Here is a 23,277-nt window from a genome sequence, read left to right as displayed (position 1 = left end):
GAAATGGGCTGACTCTGCCAAGGCACATACCTGGGAGGGGTGGAGCTAGCCCTGGGCACCAGATACAGTGAGCATCAGTGAGCTGGGAGTGGGAGGGAACAGGGATAAATGACGGGTTGAGAGCCTGGGTTTGATTACAGGGAAGCCAATGGTATGTTCTTGGATAGAGGCAAGCTAGAGCCAGATGATGGAAACCTCAGGCTTTACTGCTCTTGGGGACTACCCTCTGCTCCCCTGCTTTTTCTCATCTTCTGTTTGCCCAAGTGTGGAGGTTGGTACATTAGCCCAGCATTAAAGCTATTTAAGAGACAGTTATGTGGCATTTACTGTGTGCTGGGTACTTTATTTTAAAATAAATACATAATTCTACAATAAAGACATAATTACCTTATGGGCAGTAAAACTGGGTCCCACTTATAGTAATCAATTTAAAGAAACACATTAAGTATGTGATACTGTAAATGGTAGGTGGATATAGCAAAAATCTTAAAGGCTTTCATATTCTGCATTACAGATGGGCCACCGAGGCTCCAGAGGCTCTAGATCTTCACACAGCAGATTTATCCAACAGTGGCATGAGGGTGGGTTGGAGGGTGGAGGGAAGAGTGGCAAGGAGGCCAGTTGGCCAACAATCCGGGAGTGAAGTGATGGGAGTTTTGCACTGAGCATGAGTGGAGAGAACACGCCAGAGCCCTTGGTTAGACCACTGTTTAGGCAGCTGTTGCACACGTCTGTTTATCTCTCTGTACACCTGGCTTAATCTGTGAAGCACATTGAGGGTGCGGACTCCTAGCGTGTGGCAATAGTTCTGTGTGGTAAATGTGAGTAGGTGCCAAGAAATATTTCATAACCAAATGCTGACAGTCATCGAGTTCTTCGGCTGGCTGTATCCCATGCTAAGTCCTTGAGTGAACTCTTTCATTCCTCACAATAACAGCACACACTATCTGCTGCTCTTTCCCCTCTTTTACAGATGAGGGAACACAGGCTCAGAGAGGTTAAGTGATCTGCCAGAAGTCACACAGCCAGGATTCAAATCCAAGTCTGTCCGAGAGCAAGGCCTTTAGCCACCACACACATTGCCTCATCATTGACTGGTACTGTGACTTTTTACAGCATCTTCTGCTGTTTCTCACGTTTCTCCCTCATTTCACCTAGGGTATGGGTTTCTGTAACCCAGCTTAGAATTTGATTCATCTGTCTAAGCACCAGAAACAATAGAAATTCACCAGACCCATGCCTAACCTCCATGCGGCATATTTATGTATCTTCTTCTGTGGTTTATATCATCATTAAAGTGGCTCTACTTGGCCCTTTAAGAAGCTAATTAATCACTAAATATAGATCACAACTTGTTCTTTTCAACCCTCTGCGTGTTTCTTCGCCCCATTGTGTGATGCCATCTGGTGCTATGAGCTCATGCTTTTTGTGTTCCTTTGCAGGGAGCCAGATTCATTGCTCTCTATGCCCAGAAAGCCAGTTAATTTCAAAGTTTGCATGCATGGCTTTGAAAAAAATTTGAATCTAATGCCTCCTTGTGGATTTTCACAGTATCACTCTTTAACACAACATTGCATGGAACGTCCGTCTTTACCGCCATCCACGTTAGATGCGCACACTGGTCTTTTCATCATAAAGGACCTAATTCGCCTTTGGCAAGCTGTCAAGCAACTCCAGGTCTTTTCCTGTGTGATTTTTGTCAAGTTTCATTTTGCCAGTTTGAAGTGTATGCTGTAGGAAGCCAGACCTTCGTAATATACTCACCCCTTCGGGTCTATTGGACTTTCTGCTATGGCAGCAGAACAAGTGCTCGAGAACAAGAGCATCAAAGAGCTAAGGCCGGCCTCAGTCTGCTGCTGGTCTGTCCGGCTCCCGCCGTCTCTGATTCTGCCTCGAGTCTCTAATCGTCTGTCCAGGGAATGGAGCGCAGGAGCGCTTGCCAACTCCGCTGAGATGCCCTGGGCTCACCCCGGGCCGCAGGCCGCGGCTTGTTGAATGCAGCCTGTTACCCTGTAACCGCACAGTCCAGACCTAGCCACCCTCCACACCTCCTTTCTCGGCTCATTTCAGAGCGCTTGGCAGTTTAAATTTAGCCTGGGAGCCTAGTGGGAAGGAAAGGTAATTTGGCTCCGAGCACAGCTTACCTCACTCCTGGCAGCCCGGATGCCCCCGGGGAAGCAAGGGAGCCCTGGCCCCCTGCCTACCTCCTTTCTGCGGCTCTTCCTCCTGGGATCCTACCTGTTCCCAGCAAGGGGCTGAGGCCGTGAGCCCCGGGAGCCCCGCAGCGATGTGAAAGGAGCCATGCACGTCCCTAGCGGGGGTGTCCTAGGGGCAGCCCCAGTCCACACCCCGTTCCCAGCACTGGGCAGCCTCTGTGCGATGCAGGTAGGATGCAGTCACCCAGTCACCCCCGGAGCCCAAGCAGGCGCCAGATAACGTTATTGGGAAGCATGGATAATATATAGACAATTCGTAATTGTCTCAATTCTTAATCAGCTTTGTTTCCACAAGAGCGTATGTTGTTACTAAATTGATAAAATGCGTTTTTTCACTTCAAATCGATAGTTTGCTTACTAACGACAGTTCTAACCACTGACAATTAAGATGCACTTCAAAAGATTAAGGATTTTGAATTTTCCTGAGCGAGTAGTATGCAAAGTTTGGGGAACAGTACATGTGTTACTACTTTGCAATATTATGGCCTCAGGCTAGTTACTTAACATCTCTGAACTTCGGATTTTTCTACCTACTTAATGGAAGGAATCATACTTTTTTTTTTTCTTAATGTGGTTCATGTGGTTGTGGATGAGTATCAAATAGATTTTGTCAAAGGCTTTTTTTGCATCTATGAGATGAATTTGTGGTTTCTGTGCTTTATTCCATTGGCAAGGTCAATTATATGAATTGATTTTCATATGTTGAAACAATTTTACATTCATGACATCAATCCCACTTGGTCATGATGTACAATCCTTTTTATATATTGCTGAATTCAGTTTGCCAGTGTTTGTTGAGGATTTTTGCATACCTCTTCATAAGGAATATTTTCAATTCTTCTTTACTTGTGATGTTTTTGGGTTTTGTTTCGGGAATAATACTGGCCTTCTACATTGATTTGGGAATTCTTTTTTTTAATGTTTTATGAATGATTATTAATTTTTAAAATATTTGGTAAAATTTACCTGTGAAGACATATGGTCCTGGACTTTTCTTCATTGGAATATTTCTTTTTTAAAGATTTTATTTTTAAGTAATTTATACCCAAGGTGAGGCTCAAACTCACAACCCCTAGGTCAAGAGTTGCATGCTCTACTGACTAAGCCAGCCAGATGCCCCATCACTGGAAGATTTTTAATAAATTATTTACTAACTCAATTTCTACCTATTATAGATCTATTCAGATTTTCTTTTTCTTCCTGAGCCACTTATGGTGGTTTGTGGCATTCTACAAATTTTCCACTTCATCTATGTAATATAATTTGTTGGCATAAAATTTTTTCATAGTATTCTCTTAAACTTCTTTTTCTTTCCATAAGATTATTGGTAATATCCTCTGTTTTATGCCTGATTTTAGTTACTTGAGCCTTCCTTTTATTATGGTTAGTATAATTAAAGATTTGTCAATTTTATTTTTTTATTTTTTAAAAGATTTTATTTATTTATTCGTGAGAGACACACAGAGAGGGGGCGGGGGAGAGGCAGAGACACAGGCAGAGGGAGAAGCAGGCTCCACACAGGGAGCCCAACATGGGACTCGATCCCGGGTCCCCAGGATCAGGCCCTGGGCTGAAGGCAGCGCTAAACTGCTGAGCCACCCGGGCTGCCCTCAATTTTATTTTTTATTGTTTTTTAAAGATATTATTTATTCATTTGAGAGAGAGAGAGAGCACGAGCTGGTGGGGGGAGGTAGAAGGAGGCAAAGGGAGAGGGAGAAGCAGACTCCCCCCTGAGCTGGGAGACCAGCGTAGGGCTTGATCCCAGGACCTGGAGAGCATGACCTGAGTTGAAGGCAGACATTAACCATCTGAGCCACCCAGGCACCCAAGACTTGTCAATTTTATTAATCTTAGTACTAATTTTTGGTTTTGCTGATTTTGCTATTTGTCTATTCTCTATTTCATTTATTTATACTGTAATTATATAATCTTTTTTCTTCTGCTTAGGATTTAGTTTGCTTTTCTTTCCTTAGTTTCTTAAGGTTGACAGGTTATTGATTTGACACTTTGTTTTTTAATGTAGGCATTTGCAGCTATAAATTTTCCTCTAAGCATGTTAGCGGCATCCCATAAATTTTGGTGTGTTGTGATTTTGGTGTTTGTTTTCACTAAGGTGCTTTTAAATTTCTCTTGTGATTTTATTTTTTGACTCACTGGTTGTTTAGGAGTGTGTTACTTAATTTTCATAAATTTGTGAGTTTCTCAAATTTTCTTCTGTTATTGATTTCTAATTTCATTGAAGGATGGTTAGAGGACATACTCTATATGACTTTAATAATTTTAAATTTATTGAGATTTGTGGTCTCTCCTGGAGATTTGTGGTCTGTCCTGTATGTGCACTCAAAAAGAATGTGTATTTTGCTGTTGTTGGGTAGAGTGTTTTATAGATGGCTATTTCTCTAATTGTTTTAAAGTGTTGATCAGGTCTTCTGTTTCCATGTTGGTCTTCTATCTAGTTGTTTTGTCATGTTTGAAGGTGGGATAACGGGACGCCTGGGTGGCTCAGCGGTTGAGCGTCTGCCTTTGGTTCCAGCGTGATTCCGGGGTTGGGGATCGAGTCCTTGTGGGGAGCCTGCTTCTCCCTCTGTCTGTGTCTCTGCCCCTCTCTGAGTCTTTCATGAATAAATAAAATCTTTTAAAAAAGTGAAGGTGAGATATTGAAGTTTCCAACTATTATTGTTGAATTGTCTATTTCTCCCTTCAGCTTTTGCTTCCCATATTTTGGGGGCTCTGTTCATGGGTAGGTGCATATCTGTTTATAATTTTGTAAATTCCCAGTGGATCGACCATTTTATCATTCTAAAATGTCTTTGTCTCTAGTAACATATTTTTTTCTTGAAGTTCATTTTGTCTGATATTAGGACAGCCATTCCTATCTCTCTTTTGGTGATTGCATAGTATATATTTTTCCATACTTTTACTTTCAGCTTATTTGTGTCTTTGAATCTAAAGTGTGTCTTTTGTGGACATTATATAGTTGGATCATGTTGTTTTATTTATAATGCTAATCTCTGTCTTTTGATTGGAATGTTTAATCTATTTAAATTTAATGTAATTCCTCATAAGGGAGGACTTAGGTCTGCCATTTTGCTCTTTTTTGTATGTTCTTCTACTTTTCCAGTACTATCTTCTTCTGTTAAGTAAATGTTTTCTAGTAACCTTTTAAATTCCCTTTCGTTTTATTTTCTATGTATATTTTTTGTTATTTTCTTAGTGGTTATTTGTGAATTACGATTAACATTTTAATTTATAACAATCTGGTTTGGGTTAATACCAGCTGAATTTAATTTATATATAAAAGCTTTGCTGCTTTACAGCTCCATTCCCTCTCCTGTCCTTTGCACAGTTATTATCATACAAATTACGTTGTATGTTCCTCAACACAGATTTATAATTATTGGTTAATGCTTTATATCTTTTAAATCAGATAGGAGGCAAAAAGTTACAAAACACACAATACATTTATACTGTCTTTTATGTTTACTCATGTCATGACCTTGACAAATAGTCTTTTTTTTTTTTTTTCAAGTGGACTCAGTTACTGTCTTTTCATTTCATTCACATTCCCTTTAGTCTTCATTATTGGACAGATCTAGTGACTAGTGACTTATTCTCCCAGTTTTTGTTGAGCTGGAAATGCCTTATTTTTCCTTCATTTCTGAAGGATGACTTTGCTGCATACAGAATTCCTGATTATCTTTCTTTCAGTGCTTTGAATTCATCATCTCCCTTCTGCCTTCCATAGTTTCTGATGAGAAATCTCTTCTACTCTTTTGAGGAACCCCTCTATGTGATAAGTTGCTTTTTTCTTGCTTCTTTCAAAATTCTCTCTTTGGCTTTCAGTTTGGGTGTGGCTCACTATAGAGTTTATCTTATTTGTAGTTCATCAGATATAAGGATGCATGTTTTTCATCATATTTGGAGAATTTTTGACAATTATTTCATCAAATATTCTTTTTGCCCCCTTTTCTCTTTTCTTCTTTCTGGGATTCCCATTATACTCACGTTGGTATGACTGGTGGTGTCTCACAGTTCTTGGTGGCTCTGTTTATTTTCTTTACTCTTTTTTCCTCATTTTCTTTAGACTGGACAATCTCAATTGACCTATCTTCAAGTTTGCTGATTATTTCTTCCATTCCTCTAGTGGACTTTTCAGTTATTTTTTTTTTCTTTTTATACTTTCTGTCACTTTACTGATATTCTCTCTTTGGTGAGACATCATTCTCATACTTGCCTGTAGTTCTTTGGATATGATTTCCTTTAGTTCTTTGTACATATTTTAAGCTGCTGATTTAAAGTCTTTATCAGATAGGTCCAACATCTGGGTTTCCTCGATGATAGTTTCTACTGATGGACTTTTTCCTTACCCTTGGGCCATATGTCCTTGTTTCTTTGTATGTTTTGTACTTTTCTGTTGAAAGCCTAGTATTTGGGCACCTGGGTGGCTCAGTCAGTTAAGCATCTGCCTTCGACCTTGGTCATGACCCTGGGGTCCTGAGATCGAGCTCCGTGTCAGGTTCCCTGCTCATCAGGGAGTCTGCTTCTTCCTCTCTTCCCTGCTCATGCTCTCTCTTGCTATCTTTGTCACTATCTCTGTTGCTATCTCTCAAATGAATAAATAAAATCTTAAAAAAAGAAAACAGTATTTAAAATAATATGAGGTAGCAACTCTAGAAATTAGATTCTTCTTCCTCAGGGTTTGTTATTGTTTTACATTATTGCTGTCAGCTTGTGTTGTTAAAGAAAGAAGTATCTTTCTTTAATTCTGTAAAGTCTGTATTCTTTGTCATCTGTGACCCCTGAAGCCTCTGCTTGACTAGTTTCATGTGAAGCTGCTGGACAGAGATGTCCTTACTTGCCTGGAACTAAGAAGTCCCAGTCTTTGCTGGTGGGCTCTGTGTGTATGTTGGGTTAGTCTTAAACTCTGCCTTAGCCTTCACTCCCTGATTGCGTGGAGTCTCAAGGTCAGCTTGAGGATGACTATCAAGTGGAATGACAGTTTTGAAAAATACAGATGCAAGATAATAATACATTTGCAGTGTATTATCTGCTAGTATTCTTATAGCAGATGGTTTGTTCTTCGCAAGCACAGGCATTTTATGGCTTATAAACATCTAACTTATATGTAAACACCTAACTCATATGCCTTAGACCACATAACCGATTCCATGGACTCATGTTGAAAAAAAACACAGAGTACAGAATAAGAGCTCTGAACTTTGGGAGAATCTGTGGTTTCATGAAGTAAAAAATTAAAATCTTCCTCAAAGCGGAGAGTGTCTTGGGCAGGGTTTCTAGAAGTGAGATTCAAGGACAGCCTGCCTCAGAATTACTTAGGATGTTTGTTAAAGTTCAGCTTCTTGGCTCCATTCCAAATCTTTTGATTTAGAGCATTTTTGGGTGGGTCCATCCAGGAATCTACGTTTTTAACTAGCTACCCATTAATTCTTAATGAATACTGCTGTGTGAGAAACCCTTTAAAGAAGATAATCCTAAAGGTGGTTTCACATCAGAGATGGGCTCATGATACAGACTATGCTCAAATGTGAATTTCCACCTTTTAATGTCTGATTTCTAAAAAATTCACTTTATTTCTATAGTTCATCAACTCCCATCAATTATTTGTATCTATGAGGATTTCTTTCTTCTTTTTTTAGTTGCTGCTAGCATTATCATAGGGTTGAGGCTGAATTATGGGACTCAGAAGATTCCAGGGGAAAAATCAGCCCATATTTATTTATGCAATAAAAGGATAGGTTGGGAGGGAGGGTAGGAGAAGGCACCAGATAAAGCAACAGGTATATTTGCCATTTCAAAATACTGTACCTAGAGCTGGCCATGCAACCATAAAAGGTAGGGAAAGTTTTTTTCTTTCTCATCTCTACTTTCCCCCCCCCCTCTTCTCTACCTTTAATATTACTCTTTCTCTTGGCACCCAGAATTTAGGTCAGTAAAATTTGTATTAAGGAAATACATCAAATGAACAAGGGGTGGTGGAAAGGGATGTGGGTGGGGGGATGGGGGTGACTGGGTGATGGGGACCGAAGGGGGCACTTGATGGGATGAGCACTAGGTGTTATGCTATATGTTGGCATATTGAACTCCAATAAAATTAAATAAATAAATAAATAAATAAATAAATAAATAAATAAATAAATAAAAAGGAAATACATCAGCTGCCTTGGAGTTAAATAGGTTCTTGAAGCTTGTCTGGTGACTGAATCACACCTAAACCACCAACTTTGAAGGTTGTCTTTATGGAATGGTGTCTTCTGGTTTCCAAATAACACACTTCTGAATGAACTTTTTGATGCAACTTGTTTGAGAGTTTGAGATTGGGTCAAGTTCAGGCACATGTAATTTATCCGGGTTAACTTAAAATTTTAAGTTCATTTCCCCCAGCCATCTGTATACTTTTAGGCCATTTCTCCTTGCCTGTGTTTTGTGTTTAGTTACTATAAATTCAATGTTGAAAAACAATTAGAAGAATTTAGATCCTTATCAATTTTAATATATTCAAAAGTGAAACCTGATTTTAAAAACTATTTCAGGGGTGCCTGGGTGGCTCAGGTGATTAAGCATCTGTCTTCAGCTTAGGTCATGATCCCAGGGTTCTGGGATCAAGTCCCATGTCGGGCTCCCTGCTCACTAGGGAACCTACTTCTCCCTTTCCCTCTGCTTCTCCCTCCTGCTCTGCTCTCTCTCTCAAATAAATAAATACTTTTTTATTTAAAAAAATATTTTATATCATGTTTTAGGTTTTTACTGCTCTGACTTGCCTGTATTATTGAGTCATTGAGAGATTCCTATCCCTTCCCCCCATTCAACACAGTTTAGGACACATTACTCTGCCATAGGTCTCCGAAATTCTATTACACATGCACAAACTAGGGACGCCTGGGTGGCTCAGTGGTTTGGTGCCTGCCTTTGGCCCAGGGTGTGATCCTGGAGACCCAGGATCAAGTCCCACGTCGGGCCCCCTGCATGGAGCCTGCTCTCTCTCTGCCTGTGTCTCTGCCTCTCTCTCTCTGTCACTCATAAATAAATAAAATCTTAAAAAAAAACCACACAGACTAGTAAATAGCATTTCTTATTTCCTTCAAGGTATTGCGCAGAGATGCACGGCTATCAAGTACCACTTTTCTCAGCCAATCCGCTTACGAAACATTCCTTTCAATTTAACCAAGACAATTCAGCAAGATGAATGGCACCTGCTTCGTGAGTATTTCTGGGAAAGGGTCAGAGAGGAAATGGTGTCTTTCTGAACAAAAAGTATTCCCACCAGCCCTCTCAGGTTTGAACCGAAAGATGTTATGCTGATCACTTATGGGCCTATGGGCCCAATCTGACTTGGTCGGAGACTCAGAGAGGCATTTCACTGTGCTGTGGTCACAACTGCAGTCACAACTTGTTTACAGATCAAATGTGTGAAAATCAGGCCTGAGGCTGTGTGAGATAGGACAGTGTGTGTTTCTGCCCTGGTGGCATCTGTACACAAATGGCCTCCTGCATCTTTCCTCTACCAAGTCATCGGTACAAGGACCTGCTCTGCCACTGGTCTTAGTAAACCAAGGAGATTATACTTTAGGTACTCTCAGTTTTGTTTTGTTTATCCGATATTCATTTTAGCTACCATGTCTATCTCAGATCTTGGTCTTTCCACTAAAATATCTTTATAAGTGTATGTTGTAATTTTCCCAGAGGATGTCTGTCATCAGAGGATATCTTGACGATGGGAACTACTCTTTTTCACTGTCAGGAAAAATGTGAAAATCTAGAAAGGATCATGCAGTGACACTAAGGAGAGATGATATTTACCCGAAAATTGTTGATTCATGCTGCCTGCTGATGGATGACTCAGGAAAGCAAAATACTAGACCCTAATCAGAGGTAGACATTGTCATTTTTCTAATGAAATAAGTAGGAAGGACATTGGCGATTGTGTTTGGTGACCAAGGACACTGCAGAAAACCAAGCAGAATCTCATTTGGTGAGGAAATCTCTGCAGATCAAAAGCCTCTGTTTTGAATTACAAACATGAACATGGAAGCTCTTGTAATACTGCTATAGTAGAGGTCTTACGTCAAACATATTATGATTGGCAAATTTAGCACTTGGAAAGTCATTGGCTAAAATGTGGTTTATTTCTTAATAGTATGACTTCCTGAAAATTCTTTCTTGTTGGATGATCTTAACAAGCATTCTGAGCAGATCTGAGTTAGAGTTTTATCTAAGTGTTTTTATGTCTGAATTCTTTATGAGCATGTTTGGAATTCTTTGCCTTAATCAACAGTCCAGAAAGCCACGTAGTCACTGGATTTAAGTGTGGTGAGAAAAGGTCAACATAGAAAAAATAAAAAATAAAAAATAAAAAAAAAATAAAAAAAAGGTCAACATAGAAACCTGGGAAAGAACATCACTTCTTTACTTGAGGAGTTTGTGGCTTGCTGTTGCCGAGTAAGACAGTATTTGAGCTCTCTTTATCTTTTTTGAGGTTCTTATAGAAAGATAGTTCCAGCATTTGCATGCATAGCTCTTTCTAAGAAAGTCACATTTGGGGAACTGTACCATGTTTACCAGATAAGCTTAACATGTCTGGTACTACTATAAATCCTATGTGAATTTTATCTGAACCTTGTGCCTTTTAATGGTTGTAGACAATAGAATTACTACTTAAACCACAGGGAATTTAGGAAGTTGAGATAACATATTATGACGTTTCCCCTGCTTTGATGTGGATGTCACAAAATGACTTATCCCCTAAACATTAAACTCAGCCCCTTTAAATGATCTCTGCTCCTGACCTGTAGTCTGAGGTGTCTACACTTCCTCTTCTAGGTAGTAATACTCTGTTTTCATATAAATGTTCTGAGCTGGAATGAGAAACCCCTTTAAAAGAAAGGAATGGTCCATGTGTTCCCAGAGCTGTTGACTGGCTTCTGGGGCAGCAGATCTATGCTTGGGCTCTATTGTTTAGGAAGAATCATACATATTTACCTAACAGTTTTTAAAATTTAATTCATTAAAAAAAAAAAAAAAGGAACAAGAAAATAGAAGTAAAATAGCAGAGGGTGGGCAATCAGAGTGCTGCTTTAGGATAGCAGTCAGAGTGAAACTACGTCCAGGTACATGTAGTTGGTCCATCTCTTGTTTGCCTCAGATGTGGGGAGGGAATGGGCTTCTGACCCAGGGATCATGATTGTGCCTTTGTGACAGACAAAGACAAATAAAATAATTGGTACCCGTGGTGCTCAGGTAAAACCATATTTCACTGCAGCATACTTTATGTAGGCTCTTTCTCCAAAGCCAGATTAAGTGTAGCCACTGCAGTGGTGGTAAGAGGTATTCTCATTGCTCTTCTAAGGAAAGTAAAGGTATTTCTCATCCCTACCTCCTTCTCCATTTACTAAGTAACTTGCTCTCTATTACCTAAGTTGGCCCTGGCATTGTCCTCTGGTCTATTCTCTTCATGGTACAGACTTCTCTGTAGATTCAGAGAAGGTAGACTCTGGGCCCTGAATTTGTTGGATCCCATCTGTCCTCTTGTGGAATGCCTGGGGAGAGACTTCTCAAACCACCCCAGCCCCACAGACCCCAAGACTGCCTGTGCCACTTACTAGTTTTTATAGTGTATACAAAGCTCTTCATTCTCTAGTTTTCATTAACTTTGCTGTTTCTGCTTTTCATTTTGAATGTTTGTGTTTCGAGAGTAGATTTGAGAAGAATCACTGCTGGCTTCCTCGGCATGGCTGTAGCCGTCCTGCTCTGCGGCTGCATTGTGGCCACAGTCAGTTTCTTCTGGGAGGAAAGCTTGACCCAACACGTGGCTGGACTCCTTTTCCTCATGACAGGTATGCTGAGCACCTCAGACATCTCTCCGGGTGAAAGTGAAGGTGCCTCTGCATGGGGTAGCTTCGCTCTGTTAATTTTGCTTTCACTTGTGAAAAAAGCAACCAGAGGTCATTTGGCTTTGGTGGGTAATACCGAATTTAAAGAAAACATCAGGGTTAATAATACAGGCCTGGTTTCTCCACCGTGGCCCGTTGGAAGGCTGGATGGTAATGTCTTGGGTTTAGTCTCCGTATGAGCCAGCTCTGTTTTTCCTGGCTCTGTTTCATGCCCTGTCCCTGGCCCTGGCCTGGACTCTTGGCTAGCACTGGCCACTGCTTATCAGGAGCCCACAGAGAGAGAGTGATCAGCACAACCACCTCCTGGGTTGAAAGTCAACTCAAAGTACTTCACTTAGTGATGGCGCCTTTGAGGTCATTTTTACACACAAAACGTTTCATTCATTTTACTCCACAGGTATTTTATGAGGACTTACTATGTTACCAGGCACTACTTAGGTACTAGAGACACAATGAATAAGGCAGATGGAATCCTTCATTTTCTGACGTGGGGAGACAGAGACAATAACTTGTGATAGTAATTAAAGCTGTGAGGAAAACAAATGAGGTGGAATAGGGGCCTCGGGGAACACCTTGCTGAGGTGGCGATTTCCCAGCTAAATTGTGAAAAGCAGCCAGCAGTTGGGACTGTGCTACAGGGTAAGCCAAACCCTATAGGCAAGGATGGGTTGATATTTTGAGCCACAGAAAGAAAACCAGTGTGGTTGGAGTGCAGGGAGAAGAAGGATAGTACCTCTTGAGGTAGGAGATGCAGCCAGTGGTTTGGATTTCAATCTAAGGGTAATGGAAGCCACCAGAAGGTTTTGAGCAGAAGAGAGACTTGATCTTAAAGCAGGGGATAGGAAGAAGGTTGGTGTGTGGAAACATGACTGTGGTCTTTTTGATCAGCCAGTGGAAGTTGCTTTAGTCTAAAAACGGAGTCAGGAGCTGAGTTGACAGCTAACACTGACAGTGACTACAGGGAAGAAATCTTTTTTCCTTCGGCTCCTTCACAAAATAATTAACATGTTAGTGATTAGTGAATGCCAAGTGAGCGGTTTCACAAGCATACTCAGTATCTGAGCTAATACGACTTTGGATATGCAGCCATTTTGAACAAGCCTGTTTCCTCTTCTCTGGAGTTCAGTTTCCCAAGTGGCCATGACGGGTTTTGCTAGCACTTCTCACTTACTGGCCGCTCACTTGCTTATGCCCTCCTGTGTTAACTGTACTTGCCAACATTGGCTGACATCATTTTCTGTCTGTCTGTCTTTAGGAGTTGACAGGTAGGTGGCGCCTTGCTCTCTGGTCAGCCGGATCTGAGGCCTAAGTAACCCGAGACCTAGAAGGGGCCCTTTCTGCTAACCACCATGGGTGCCTTTCCCTCCCTCTGAGTAACGTGGGTCATTGTTGTGAGCACCCTGACAGAGTATTCAAAAATTGGAGGGCCCCTGAAGAGACTGAACAGAAAACCAATGTAAGCTTTCCAGACTTTGGTGACTGCACCAGGACTGTGGCACAGGGAGGCTAAAATTCTAGTTCCTGAGGTTTGGGAGGAGGATTTGAACCCTCAAGACAAGACATTGGGTCCCTCATGTAAAAAGAAATTTACAGAACCAGTGGGTCAAGAGAGCAAAGAAGCTGAGAGGCCTGTCTGCTGAGAGGATTCCTTTGAGTCTCTGCTGGGGCATAACGGTCATGAAAAATCTTACTCATTTTCTTCCCTCCTTTTGTTAGTTGAGGCCCCATTTTTCTGACTCTTGCTCCTGTATCCATCAAAGAACCGCAGAGTCACTCCACCCAAACCCTGCAAAGGCCCACATCACATCCCCTTGTCAGGGAAATGAGGGGAACTATAGACAGGCTAGCCTCAGTGATGGTTTTAAAACATACTTTAATATGGGTAACATATAAATAATTTAGGATGCTCTTAGATATAAAACAATTATCAGCTGTAAAATAAATCACTGGACCATAAAAGCCAGGGCCAGTGAGAGTTCCTGAGAAGGCTGTAAGCTGGTCTGTTTTTAAATGAGAGGAGAGTGGTTGTTGAGCACTAGGGGGGCACAGAGGAGAGCTCGCAGCCAAGTACCCCACCTTTCCCTGCTGAGCCCTTGTTTCTGAGCCACACATGGACTGTAACTCTGAGCCAGACTGGCTCAGGCATCCTAAGGATTTATCATCAAAAGCCCCTATGCAGGGATCCCTGGGTGGCGCAGTGGTTTAGCGCCTGCCTTTGGCCCAGGGCGCGATCCTGGAGACCCGGGATCGAATCCCACGTCGGGCTCCTGGTGCATGGAGCCTGCTTCTCCCTCTGCCTCTCTCTCTCTCTCTCTCTCTCTCTCTCTCTCTGTGACTATCATAAATAAATTTTAAAAAATTAAAAAAAAAAGCCCCTGTGCAATTGTTAAACAAAAACAAAACGACCAAAACAATAGCCATTGTAACAAAAACCCTACAACTACCAAAAAAAAAAAAAACCCCAAAAACACACAAAAACAAACCCCAGACGTATAAACTTGAAGTTTGATGACCAGTCCTGAAGGACTAACAGACACAACCTAACATTGTTTTGCTTTCTTTGCTTTTTGGTTAGCTAAGCCACATTTTTGGAATGAAGGAAAAATCCTCTTGTACATCCCACCACCTGACAATTTAGGTTGTTTATTTTATTTTATTTTTTTTTTATTTATGATAGTCACAGAGAGAGAGAGAGAGAGAGAGAGAGAGAGGCAGAGACACAGGCAGAGGGAGAAGCAGGCTCCATGCACCGGGAGCCTGATGTGGGATTCGATCCCGGGTCTCCAGGATCGCGCCCTGGGCCAAAGGCAGGCGCCAAACCGCTGCGCCACCCAGGGATCCCAATTTAGGTTGTTTAAATATTTTTCTTATTCTGGACCAAATCTCACTGATGAGTTTGCCTCATTTGAAAAAAAAAAAAAAAAAAGATGCTTGCAACCATTAGTCTTCCCGGTTTCTATCTAATACCGGCCATAAGCTTTCCTGTGTTGTTACGCTGTTCTTCTACTCAGTTGCTTTGGGCAGCACCGCACGGCTGCACGCTCTTGCAGGGGATGGAAATGCTGTGAGTGTTCATCGTTCCCTGACCGTAGCGTTTGGAGAGGTTTGTTTTCTTTTTTTGCTGTTTCAAATACTGCCTTTACCTCTCCTTTGTAAATACCGGGTCACTGCGTGAATCCATTGCCTGAGATGAATTAGCTGGAGGATGTTCGCATGTGGTAGCAGCAGAGGAGAGCAACTAAGGGTTAAAAGAATTGACTTTAATGAAGCAGAAGTGTCTTCAGCAGCCCTTGTCAGCATCTCTCCCACAGATTTCTGATGCTAAACTTAGCCGCTTCTAATGCGCTGGCATCTTCATTCTCCGCCTGAACTTATTAGCCAAACCTTCAATGAAGAGCATCAGTGATGTGACAGTTTGAGATGTTAAAATGGAAACTTTGAAACAGTGTTCCTCCTTCTGCCTTATTGCTTACAGACAGCTCTTGATCACCCACATGTGGGCCCCGCGGTGCTGGGGCTCTCCCCTTCCTCTCCCCTGTGGCCTTTCAAAGGGCCTTCCAGCAGGACTTGGGGTGGACCTCACCTCCCCTCGGGGCCCCACGTGTGGCCCTTTGACTTTGTGGCCTCCGAGGTGACAGACAAATGACCCAAGAGGCACAGGTGGAGGACTGAGGGAGTAAGACATCTTCTAGCTCCCCTTCTGCTCCTGGGCTGCTGTGAAAGTCTATTGCCATCAATAGTCAAAGATGGATTGTATTAGACTGCCATGGTGGTATCATCATAACGATTATAATTTCAGTATGTGGGCAGCCCGGGTGGCTCAGTGGTTTAGCACCTGCCTTCGGCCCAGGGCGTGATCTTGGAGACCCAGGATCAAGTCCCATGTCGGGCTCCCTGCATGGAGCCTGCTTCTCCCTCTGCCTGTGTCTCTGCCTCTCTCTCTCTCTTTCTCTCTCTCTCTCTGTGTCTCCCATGAATAAATAAAATCTTTAAAAAAATAATTTCAGTATGTGTAGAAATATTTGAGAGGGTTCATTTATTTAAAACAAGCATTTTAAAACATAACAGGTTGCTATTGCTATTGTTTTATTATCTTTTAAAATACTAGGAATCTCAAAAATTGGTTAAAGCTTGGGCCTCCCTTCATGGGGCCTCACTGTCCACTGGATGCATAACCCTCACTGGCAGGGCTCAGAGAGTTGTGACAACAGACAGAAAGGTCCAGGCTGCCCAGCAAAGCACAAGGACCGTCAATGCCCATGTTTGGTTATCTCTTCCTTTACTTCAATGCATTAGAAAGTGAAAAAACAGAACCAAAAAACCATTGTAGTAGATATATGGAATTGTCTAGGTTACCCACTGATTATGACCTAAAACCACAGGTCCTTAGTGCCTTAGTTGAAACACTGGCAGCCAGCTGTGTTTTGGAATTCAGGGTTTTCAAGTTTTCTTTTAGAAGGGCAAATATGGTGCATAGATTTTAGGTTATTTAACACCCTCAGCAGGATCTGAAATCAAGTCCATTAACATTTCTGCTGGAAAACATATGAATATTCACACGAAGTGGGATCAATAAGGACTATAAATAGCCCATGTCACATCAGGTCAGGGTTTGCATGAAATAAGATTGCTGCCATCTTTTAGAAGAAGATTGGATGTTTTTTCAGATTTAATAATTGCAGATTGTGCCTCTTCTATTTTATGTTTTTAAAGTTTTTTCTATTTCTATTAGTCTTGTCCGTTCATTTAGGAATGGCTCTTTGAGCAATCTGTGTGAAAGTAGCATGAGGCATTTTTGCTGGAAGAGCAGAGACCAGAATGATGGGCAGGCCATCTTTTGAAGGAGTGAAGAAAAAAAAAAAAATCAATGTTTATGCCTTTGGGTGTTGCAGTTGTGTTATTTATCAAGCGGGCTAACCGTGGTGAAGCCGCTCTCTCTCCTTTCACACTGTGAAAGCACATCAAAGGAGGATGGTCAGAAGGGTGGGCCCAGTTCCCCTAATTACAGCTCGCCAGCTGGCCACAGGCATCTCAAGGAGTTCAGGGAAGGAAATTGGGTTGATGATCTGGGATGGCTGCATAAATTTACTTCCATCCTGCCCCAAAAAGATCCCTTCCAACGCTATAATTCTGCAATATCCCTGTATCTGCTAATTAAGAATATTGGTCGAAAGCTTTTTAATATAAGAAAAGGAGTTGCATACAGGGCTTTTCAGAACCAGTAATTCTTCACTCTTTTGAAGATGCTGCCAACAATAACCATGACCTAGCCTGAGACCCAAGAGCCTCTATCCCCAGGCACCACCAAGCTGGGCTGACGAATATCAGTGGTAGTCACAGGGGACTCCTGACTAGTCAGGGAGTGAGCCGAAAGGAAGGAAAACCTAGGAGAAGAATGAGGGAGAGGTGACTTCTCTTTTCCTGAATCTTCAGGAAGGACCACTAGACTTGGAACTTTTTGAGGGCAGGTGTGGTACCTTATTAATCTTTTCAACCCCCTGCCCCATGCCTTGCAATAACTAGATTGCTACTGACAAATGTGTAGCATGATCTGCAAGAACTTGTTCTCTGGGTAAGTTCTGCATGGCATAACTTGGGATAACCTGGTCCTTAGGTTGGTAGAACTCAATGTGTTGTAGAACTCAGTTTTGTTCGGTAGGTTTTGTTGACTCCTTGCGCTCAGCACTATTACGCTCTGGGTGGAACTTTAGTCTAGGAGGTGTCTACTACCTTGCCCTGAGATGTGTGCTGGAAAGTGGAATGGAAAGACACACATGGGGTTCCTGATCACAGCGATATCAAACCAACCAACCAAACCATATCAGACCAACTAGGACTCATGAAATCATCTCCAAGATGATCAAGAACAGGGGTGGGACATAGTAGATGCTTGATAACTAATTGCCGAGTAACTGATTAAATAACATTTAAAATAGTAAAACCTTGCTAAGACCTATAAAAGAAATAGAAATATACTTTATACATTGACTACACACACATACGATGCTTTGGGCTGAGTTGCATCCCTCCCAAAATTCCTCTGCTTGAAGTTCTAACCTCTAGCAACTCACAATGTGACTATATTTGGAGATAGGGTCTTTAAAGGGGCGATTAAGTTACAATTAGGATGGGCCCTGATCTGATAATATGGCCGGTGTCCTTATAAGAAGAGAACATTTGGACACAATTACAGAGGGGAGATATTGTGAAGATACAAGTAAAATGTGGTGCTAGATTTCCACCACATCTACAAGCCAAGGAGAGAGGCCTTGGAAGAAACCAGCCCTACCAGTAGCTTGATCTCAGGCTTCTAGCCTCCAGAACCATGAGGACATTTTTGTTGTTTCAGCAACCCAAGGTTCTGGTACTTTCAGATGGCAGCCCGAGAAAACACGTGAGTACTGTGATATGTGCATACGGAACTAAAATACAATTTCACAGTATCAACCTAAGACTAATTATCCAGCTACAACAAAGATGGTTTCTTCATTTAAACCATACTTGGTGTCTTTGAAGTGAGGATTTTTTTTTCCTTTTTAAAATATCTTGAGTGGGGTAGGCCTCTTTCACAAAATCTTGTTGGGCACATTGGAAAGGATGCTTTCTCTCCCCTCAGTATGTCTCCTGGTAATAATCAGAAACAGGCCCATCCATCCCACAATACTAGCTGTGGCAGCTCTGTGTGCAAACTCTGAGAGATGTGAGGATCTAACAAGAGGAAGTCTTGCATGTGCTTTTTTGTTAATCTTTGCTTTCTTCTTTCTGAGAGCAACTGCAAAAGCATCTTGGAAGAATTAAACATGTCACGGAAAGGGCATTCCTGTGAGAGCATCTGTGGGAAAGGGGAAGGGCAGACGGGCGGGCATGTTTGTGGGCTCCTAATAACCCTCCCTGCCAACTAAGCAGAGTGAGTAAAGGCAGCAGAAAATAAAGAAGGTTTTCATGAGAGTTTGACAAGTGCTCTCTTCCAAAAAGAACTTAAGCCGCACAGAGATACATATTTATCACCATAAAACAAATATGAATAAGCGATACAGAGAAGCAAAGGAGCAATTAGGTTTACAAGGCAAGCTAGATCCAAGGGTGAGGTCAGGAGCCAAAAGCACGACATGAAGTGCCCAACTTTTGCTCATGGTGAGCCACTGATTAGCTTTAGGGAGTTTCAGCAACTCAGGAAGAGACAGAAATTCCTAGCAGTGACATCATTCATGGTGTCCATGAGGTCTACAGATGGAAGGCGCAATCGTTCCTGACATTGAGAGCAGAGAAAATCATCCTCTGTTTAAGTCCTCAGGTTAGCTTATTTCTTATAATCCTTTTCCATTCCGTGTGAACTGGTGGAGTTATGCTCAAATTCATTTCACTGAAAGCAACTTTATGGAATTGGCAAGGGAGAGGTGCTAATAAAATCAACGTTTAGTATATATAAAATCAAAGGGAGCAGATATAGTATATACATGGCATTATTCTTCTTTTTGGGGGGTGGGGGCGGGGGAATGTTCTTGCTCCATGCCTCATTTTGGAATAACAGAATCACAGAAATTTGACACCTTCAGCGTTTTCAGTAACCAAGTCTCCCATTCCCCCCCCCCCCTCCCCTTAGATGAAGAAACTAAGACTCAGAGAGGTTAGGTAATTTCAAGGTCGCACAGTGATTCGTAGATCTGGGGACCAGGAGCTCAGCCCAATGCATTTGGGCATCAAAGGATAATTAAAGTCCTAGTTTGAACTCGAGTTTTTAGAGGTCATTAAAACAACATTACTTGTAAAGAGCCTTGCTTTTAGGCCTTCAGCTCTGTGCAGACCGTGGAATGCAGAATAGGGTTGTTTTTCCTGTGATCGGGTCATTGTTCTATTATTATATTTTACCTGTTGATACTCCAGAGATCAATTTTTTCTAACTGCCTTGTTGTTCTTTTATGAACATTCCGTAGAAGGACTTGTCTTTGTTGTGATGCCAGTGAAAACATCCATGTAAATGTAAGAACATTCGCTCTCCATGAGTTTTGAAAGAAGCAAAGGAGTATTATTTTTTTGAACAGTCTGGTCCTTTATAAAAGAATGATTTCTGTCATGATCTTTGGACAGCTCAAAGTGATATGTTTGCTGTAATAATCTGGGGCAGGAAGTCAGAAGATAAGATTTTATCCTTTTTGGAAAAAGAGAATTACTTTGGATATTAAAAACAGAATTAGACCAAGAGAAGGAAATATCAAATTATCGCAGATCAAATGTCCTTTTAATTGGAAACATTTCTTTTTCTAAATGCACATTTGGGAAGGGATTCAGGCAATGTGCCCTGATGCCATTTGGGTGTAGGCCGAGTTCTGGCACTTAAAATGGCGTGAAGGTCATCTTTATTTCCTCCCAATTGCTGCCTGCTTGGAGTTTGGTTTTCTGTTAGTGTTTCTGATCCCCAGAGCTCTATTAAAAGGATCAAGGGGAATCTGTTACTTCTGATAGTCCCCAAATCTGTGTCCCTCTTACCTATGGAGATGCTCAATGCATCCCCAAAGCAATAGTCTAGCAAACTGGTGCGACCTCCGTTGTATGCTGGGATAAACCAAAGTATGAAGAAGAGATCCACAGGACTTGGAACAAACTGGACGTTCTGAGACTTCACTGAGTGTGCCTTTCTGTTTTTATTACCCATCTCCTGCAACTGCCTCACTCTGATCCCTGCCTATCCATGGCGATGGAAAAGAAGCATCTATATCCTTGGAGCATCACTTAAGTACTAAAAATACTGTTTGGGGGGAATTTTTATCAGAGTTCTGATTTTCGTGTTCTGGAAGGACAATTAATTAATTATACATACATGTGTTGGTACAAAAAAATAAAATTGATCTGTCCGTTTTATGTCACCCAGATTGTCTCCTATATTCTGAATGGTTGAAGTACATGATCTCCTTACTTAGCTACTTTAGTCAATTCCAACATCCTGGATTTAATTTGTATCATTTAAAAGCTTTTATTTAGGGGCACCTAGGTGGTTCAGTTGGTTAATTGACTGACTTTTAGTTTCAGCTCAGGTCATGATCTCAGGGTCATGAGATCCAGCCCTGCTTCATGCCCTGCATCAGGGTCTGTGCTCACCGTGGAGTCTGCTTGAGATTCTCTCTCTCCCTTTGCTCCTCCCCCTCCTCTCTCTCAAATAAATAAATAAATCTTTTTTAAAAAATAAAAGCTTTTTTTCATTCATTGTAAAAACCCACAATGATTTGTTGAGGCCCTAGTATGTGCCACGCTTTGTACCTTAAAACATAATTTAGCACATGAAAAATTCATTTAAAATATTTACAGGGAACATGATAAATACTAATGATGACGGCAATTGAAAAGGACAATAGGCTCTGTATGATGTGGAACTACATAAAAATGTGTCAAATCAGGTATAGAATAAGGGAACACAAAGACTGTTTTATATTAGGCTTGAGTGATTATAGAAGATCTTTTCCTTAAAAATAGAATTTTTATTTCATTGTTTTAAGAACAAAAACCAAAAATAAATTCAAATATGCATACCATTCCAGCAGGATAATCCTGAATAATTCAAGTTATCAGAATTTTCTCCTGTGTTCTTTACTCTTATACCTTCAATACGTAGTGTACAGTCTGGCACATAAGGGTTTTGCCAATGTTTGTTGAATGCATTCAAGTTAAAGTGCAAGAATTAGAGATCCTTTACTAACTTGGGAGTGACCGCCTCATCAGGTGACCTGATTTTCACAAAGGCCTGTCCAGCATTTGCCTTGTAGCAGGCAACACTGTAACCAGCCATTCTCTTCTCTTTGCATTATTTTTAGGGATATTTTGCACCATTTCCCTCTGCACGTATGCTGCCAGCATCTCCTATGATTTGAACCGGCTCCCGAAGCTAATTTATAGCCTGCCTGATGATGTGGAACATGGCTACAGCTGGTCTATCTTTTGCGCCTGGTGCAGTTTAGGCTTTATTGTGGCAGCTGGAGGTCTCTGCATCGCTTATCCGTTTATTAGCCGGACCAAGATTGCACATCTAAAGTCTGGCAGGGACTCCACGGTATGACTGTCCACGCTCAAGTTCACTACTCGGTGGCCCATCCACAGTGTGGACAGCTCCTGAGAGGAACGTAGTGGAATTCGAGTTGAGATCCCAAGCACAAAACGGTCTTTTACATTCCAACCTGTTGCCTGCCAGCCCTTTCTGGACGACTGATAGAAAATCATGCAAAACCTCCATACCTTTCTACGGACAAGACTACTGTGGATTCAAGTGCTTTAATGACTACTTATGCTTTGACTGTGAGAAATAGGGAGCAGTGCCATGGGACATTTCTAGGTTTAGAAAAAGAGGAAATTGCAATGGGAAAATTTGTATGATTGCCATTTATTTCAGAAAGTTTGTATATAACAATTACCTGAGAGTCATTTCTATTTGCAAAAGGATTCATAACAAAGCGAGTATAATTTTCTTGTCATTGTACCATGCTTGTTAAATTTTAATGCAGTATCTTCGGAACTTGTCCTAATGGTGTCTTGTTGTTGTCGGCACCAAATATTTGTGCATTTTTTTTGTGGATGTTCCTTGTCACAGGAAGATTCCTCTTCTGTTGCCTTATTTATTTATTTTATTTATTTATTTTTAATTGACGTCTCTTCTCTGTCTTCGTACTGGAATCCAAATCCCAAGGAGAACAGACCAACTGTGTAAGAGCTAATCAGTGACACTATGCAGCATTGTTTGATGTCTTACTTGTTGTTTAACCTTTGTCTCTTTATGTTAACTGGATTTCTGCATTAAATGACTGCCCTCTTGTTAATTTGGCTGTGGTTTTTTTTTTCAGTGGTGGCCAGGAGTGGTCTCCTTAGCCATATTGACAGAGGAAAGCTATTGGTTTTTTTTTTAGTAAGACTCTTGCTGAGCCTTACTAATGGTTTCATTTCAATTAGGTTGGTTATCAACTTGCTGTTGACAAAAGATGTCATTTTCAAACGCCTTTGAAAACCTTACCGGAGTATTTTAAGTTTCCTTCTCTCTCTTCCTTTACCATCTGCTTGGTATAGTTACCTGGTGCTAAGGCTACACGTTCTGTCTTTTGTTCCTGGATCTCCTGGGCCAATGGGTTTCAACCTTGGCTGCACATTGAGAATCACCCAGTGAATTCCTCAAC

At 41.4% G+C, this 23,277-nt stretch overlaps 1 protein-coding gene across 2 annotated transcripts in view; it reads left to right on the top strand.

Moving 5' to 3' along the window:
- Nucleotides 1-22,926, top strand: part of TMEM178A (transmembrane protein 178A) — a 50,451-nt gene extending 27,525 nt beyond the window's left edge. Inside the window, exons 1-4 of one of the 2 annotated variants that reach the window (XM_072770430.1) lie at nt 2,149-2,385; nt 9,321-9,434; nt 11,930-12,067; nt 21,931-22,926. In XM_072770430.1, coding sequence (XP_072626531.1) covers nt 11,962-12,067; nt 21,931-22,172 — 348 coding nt within the window. In that variant the 5' untranslated portion in view covers nt 2,149-2,385; nt 9,321-9,434; nt 11,930-11,961 and the 3' untranslated portion in view covers nt 22,173-22,926. Of the gene's footprint in view, nt 1-2,148; nt 2,386-9,320; nt 9,435-11,929; nt 12,068-21,930 lie in introns of those variants that run through there. The other variant, XM_072770429.1, reaches the window with a different exon arrangement.
- The last annotated feature ends 351 nt before the right edge of the window (nt 22,927-23,277 follow it).

The sequence above is a fragment of the Canis lupus genome, chromosome 12, assembly GCF_048164855.1.
Source record: "Canis lupus baileyi chromosome 12, mCanLup2.hap1, whole genome shotgun sequence".
NCBI classification, from domain to species: domain Eukaryota; kingdom Metazoa; phylum Chordata; class Mammalia; order Carnivora; family Canidae; genus Canis; species Canis lupus.
Note: the sequence above shows the minus strand (reverse complement) of the source record. Positions and strands in the feature narration are given on the sequence as shown.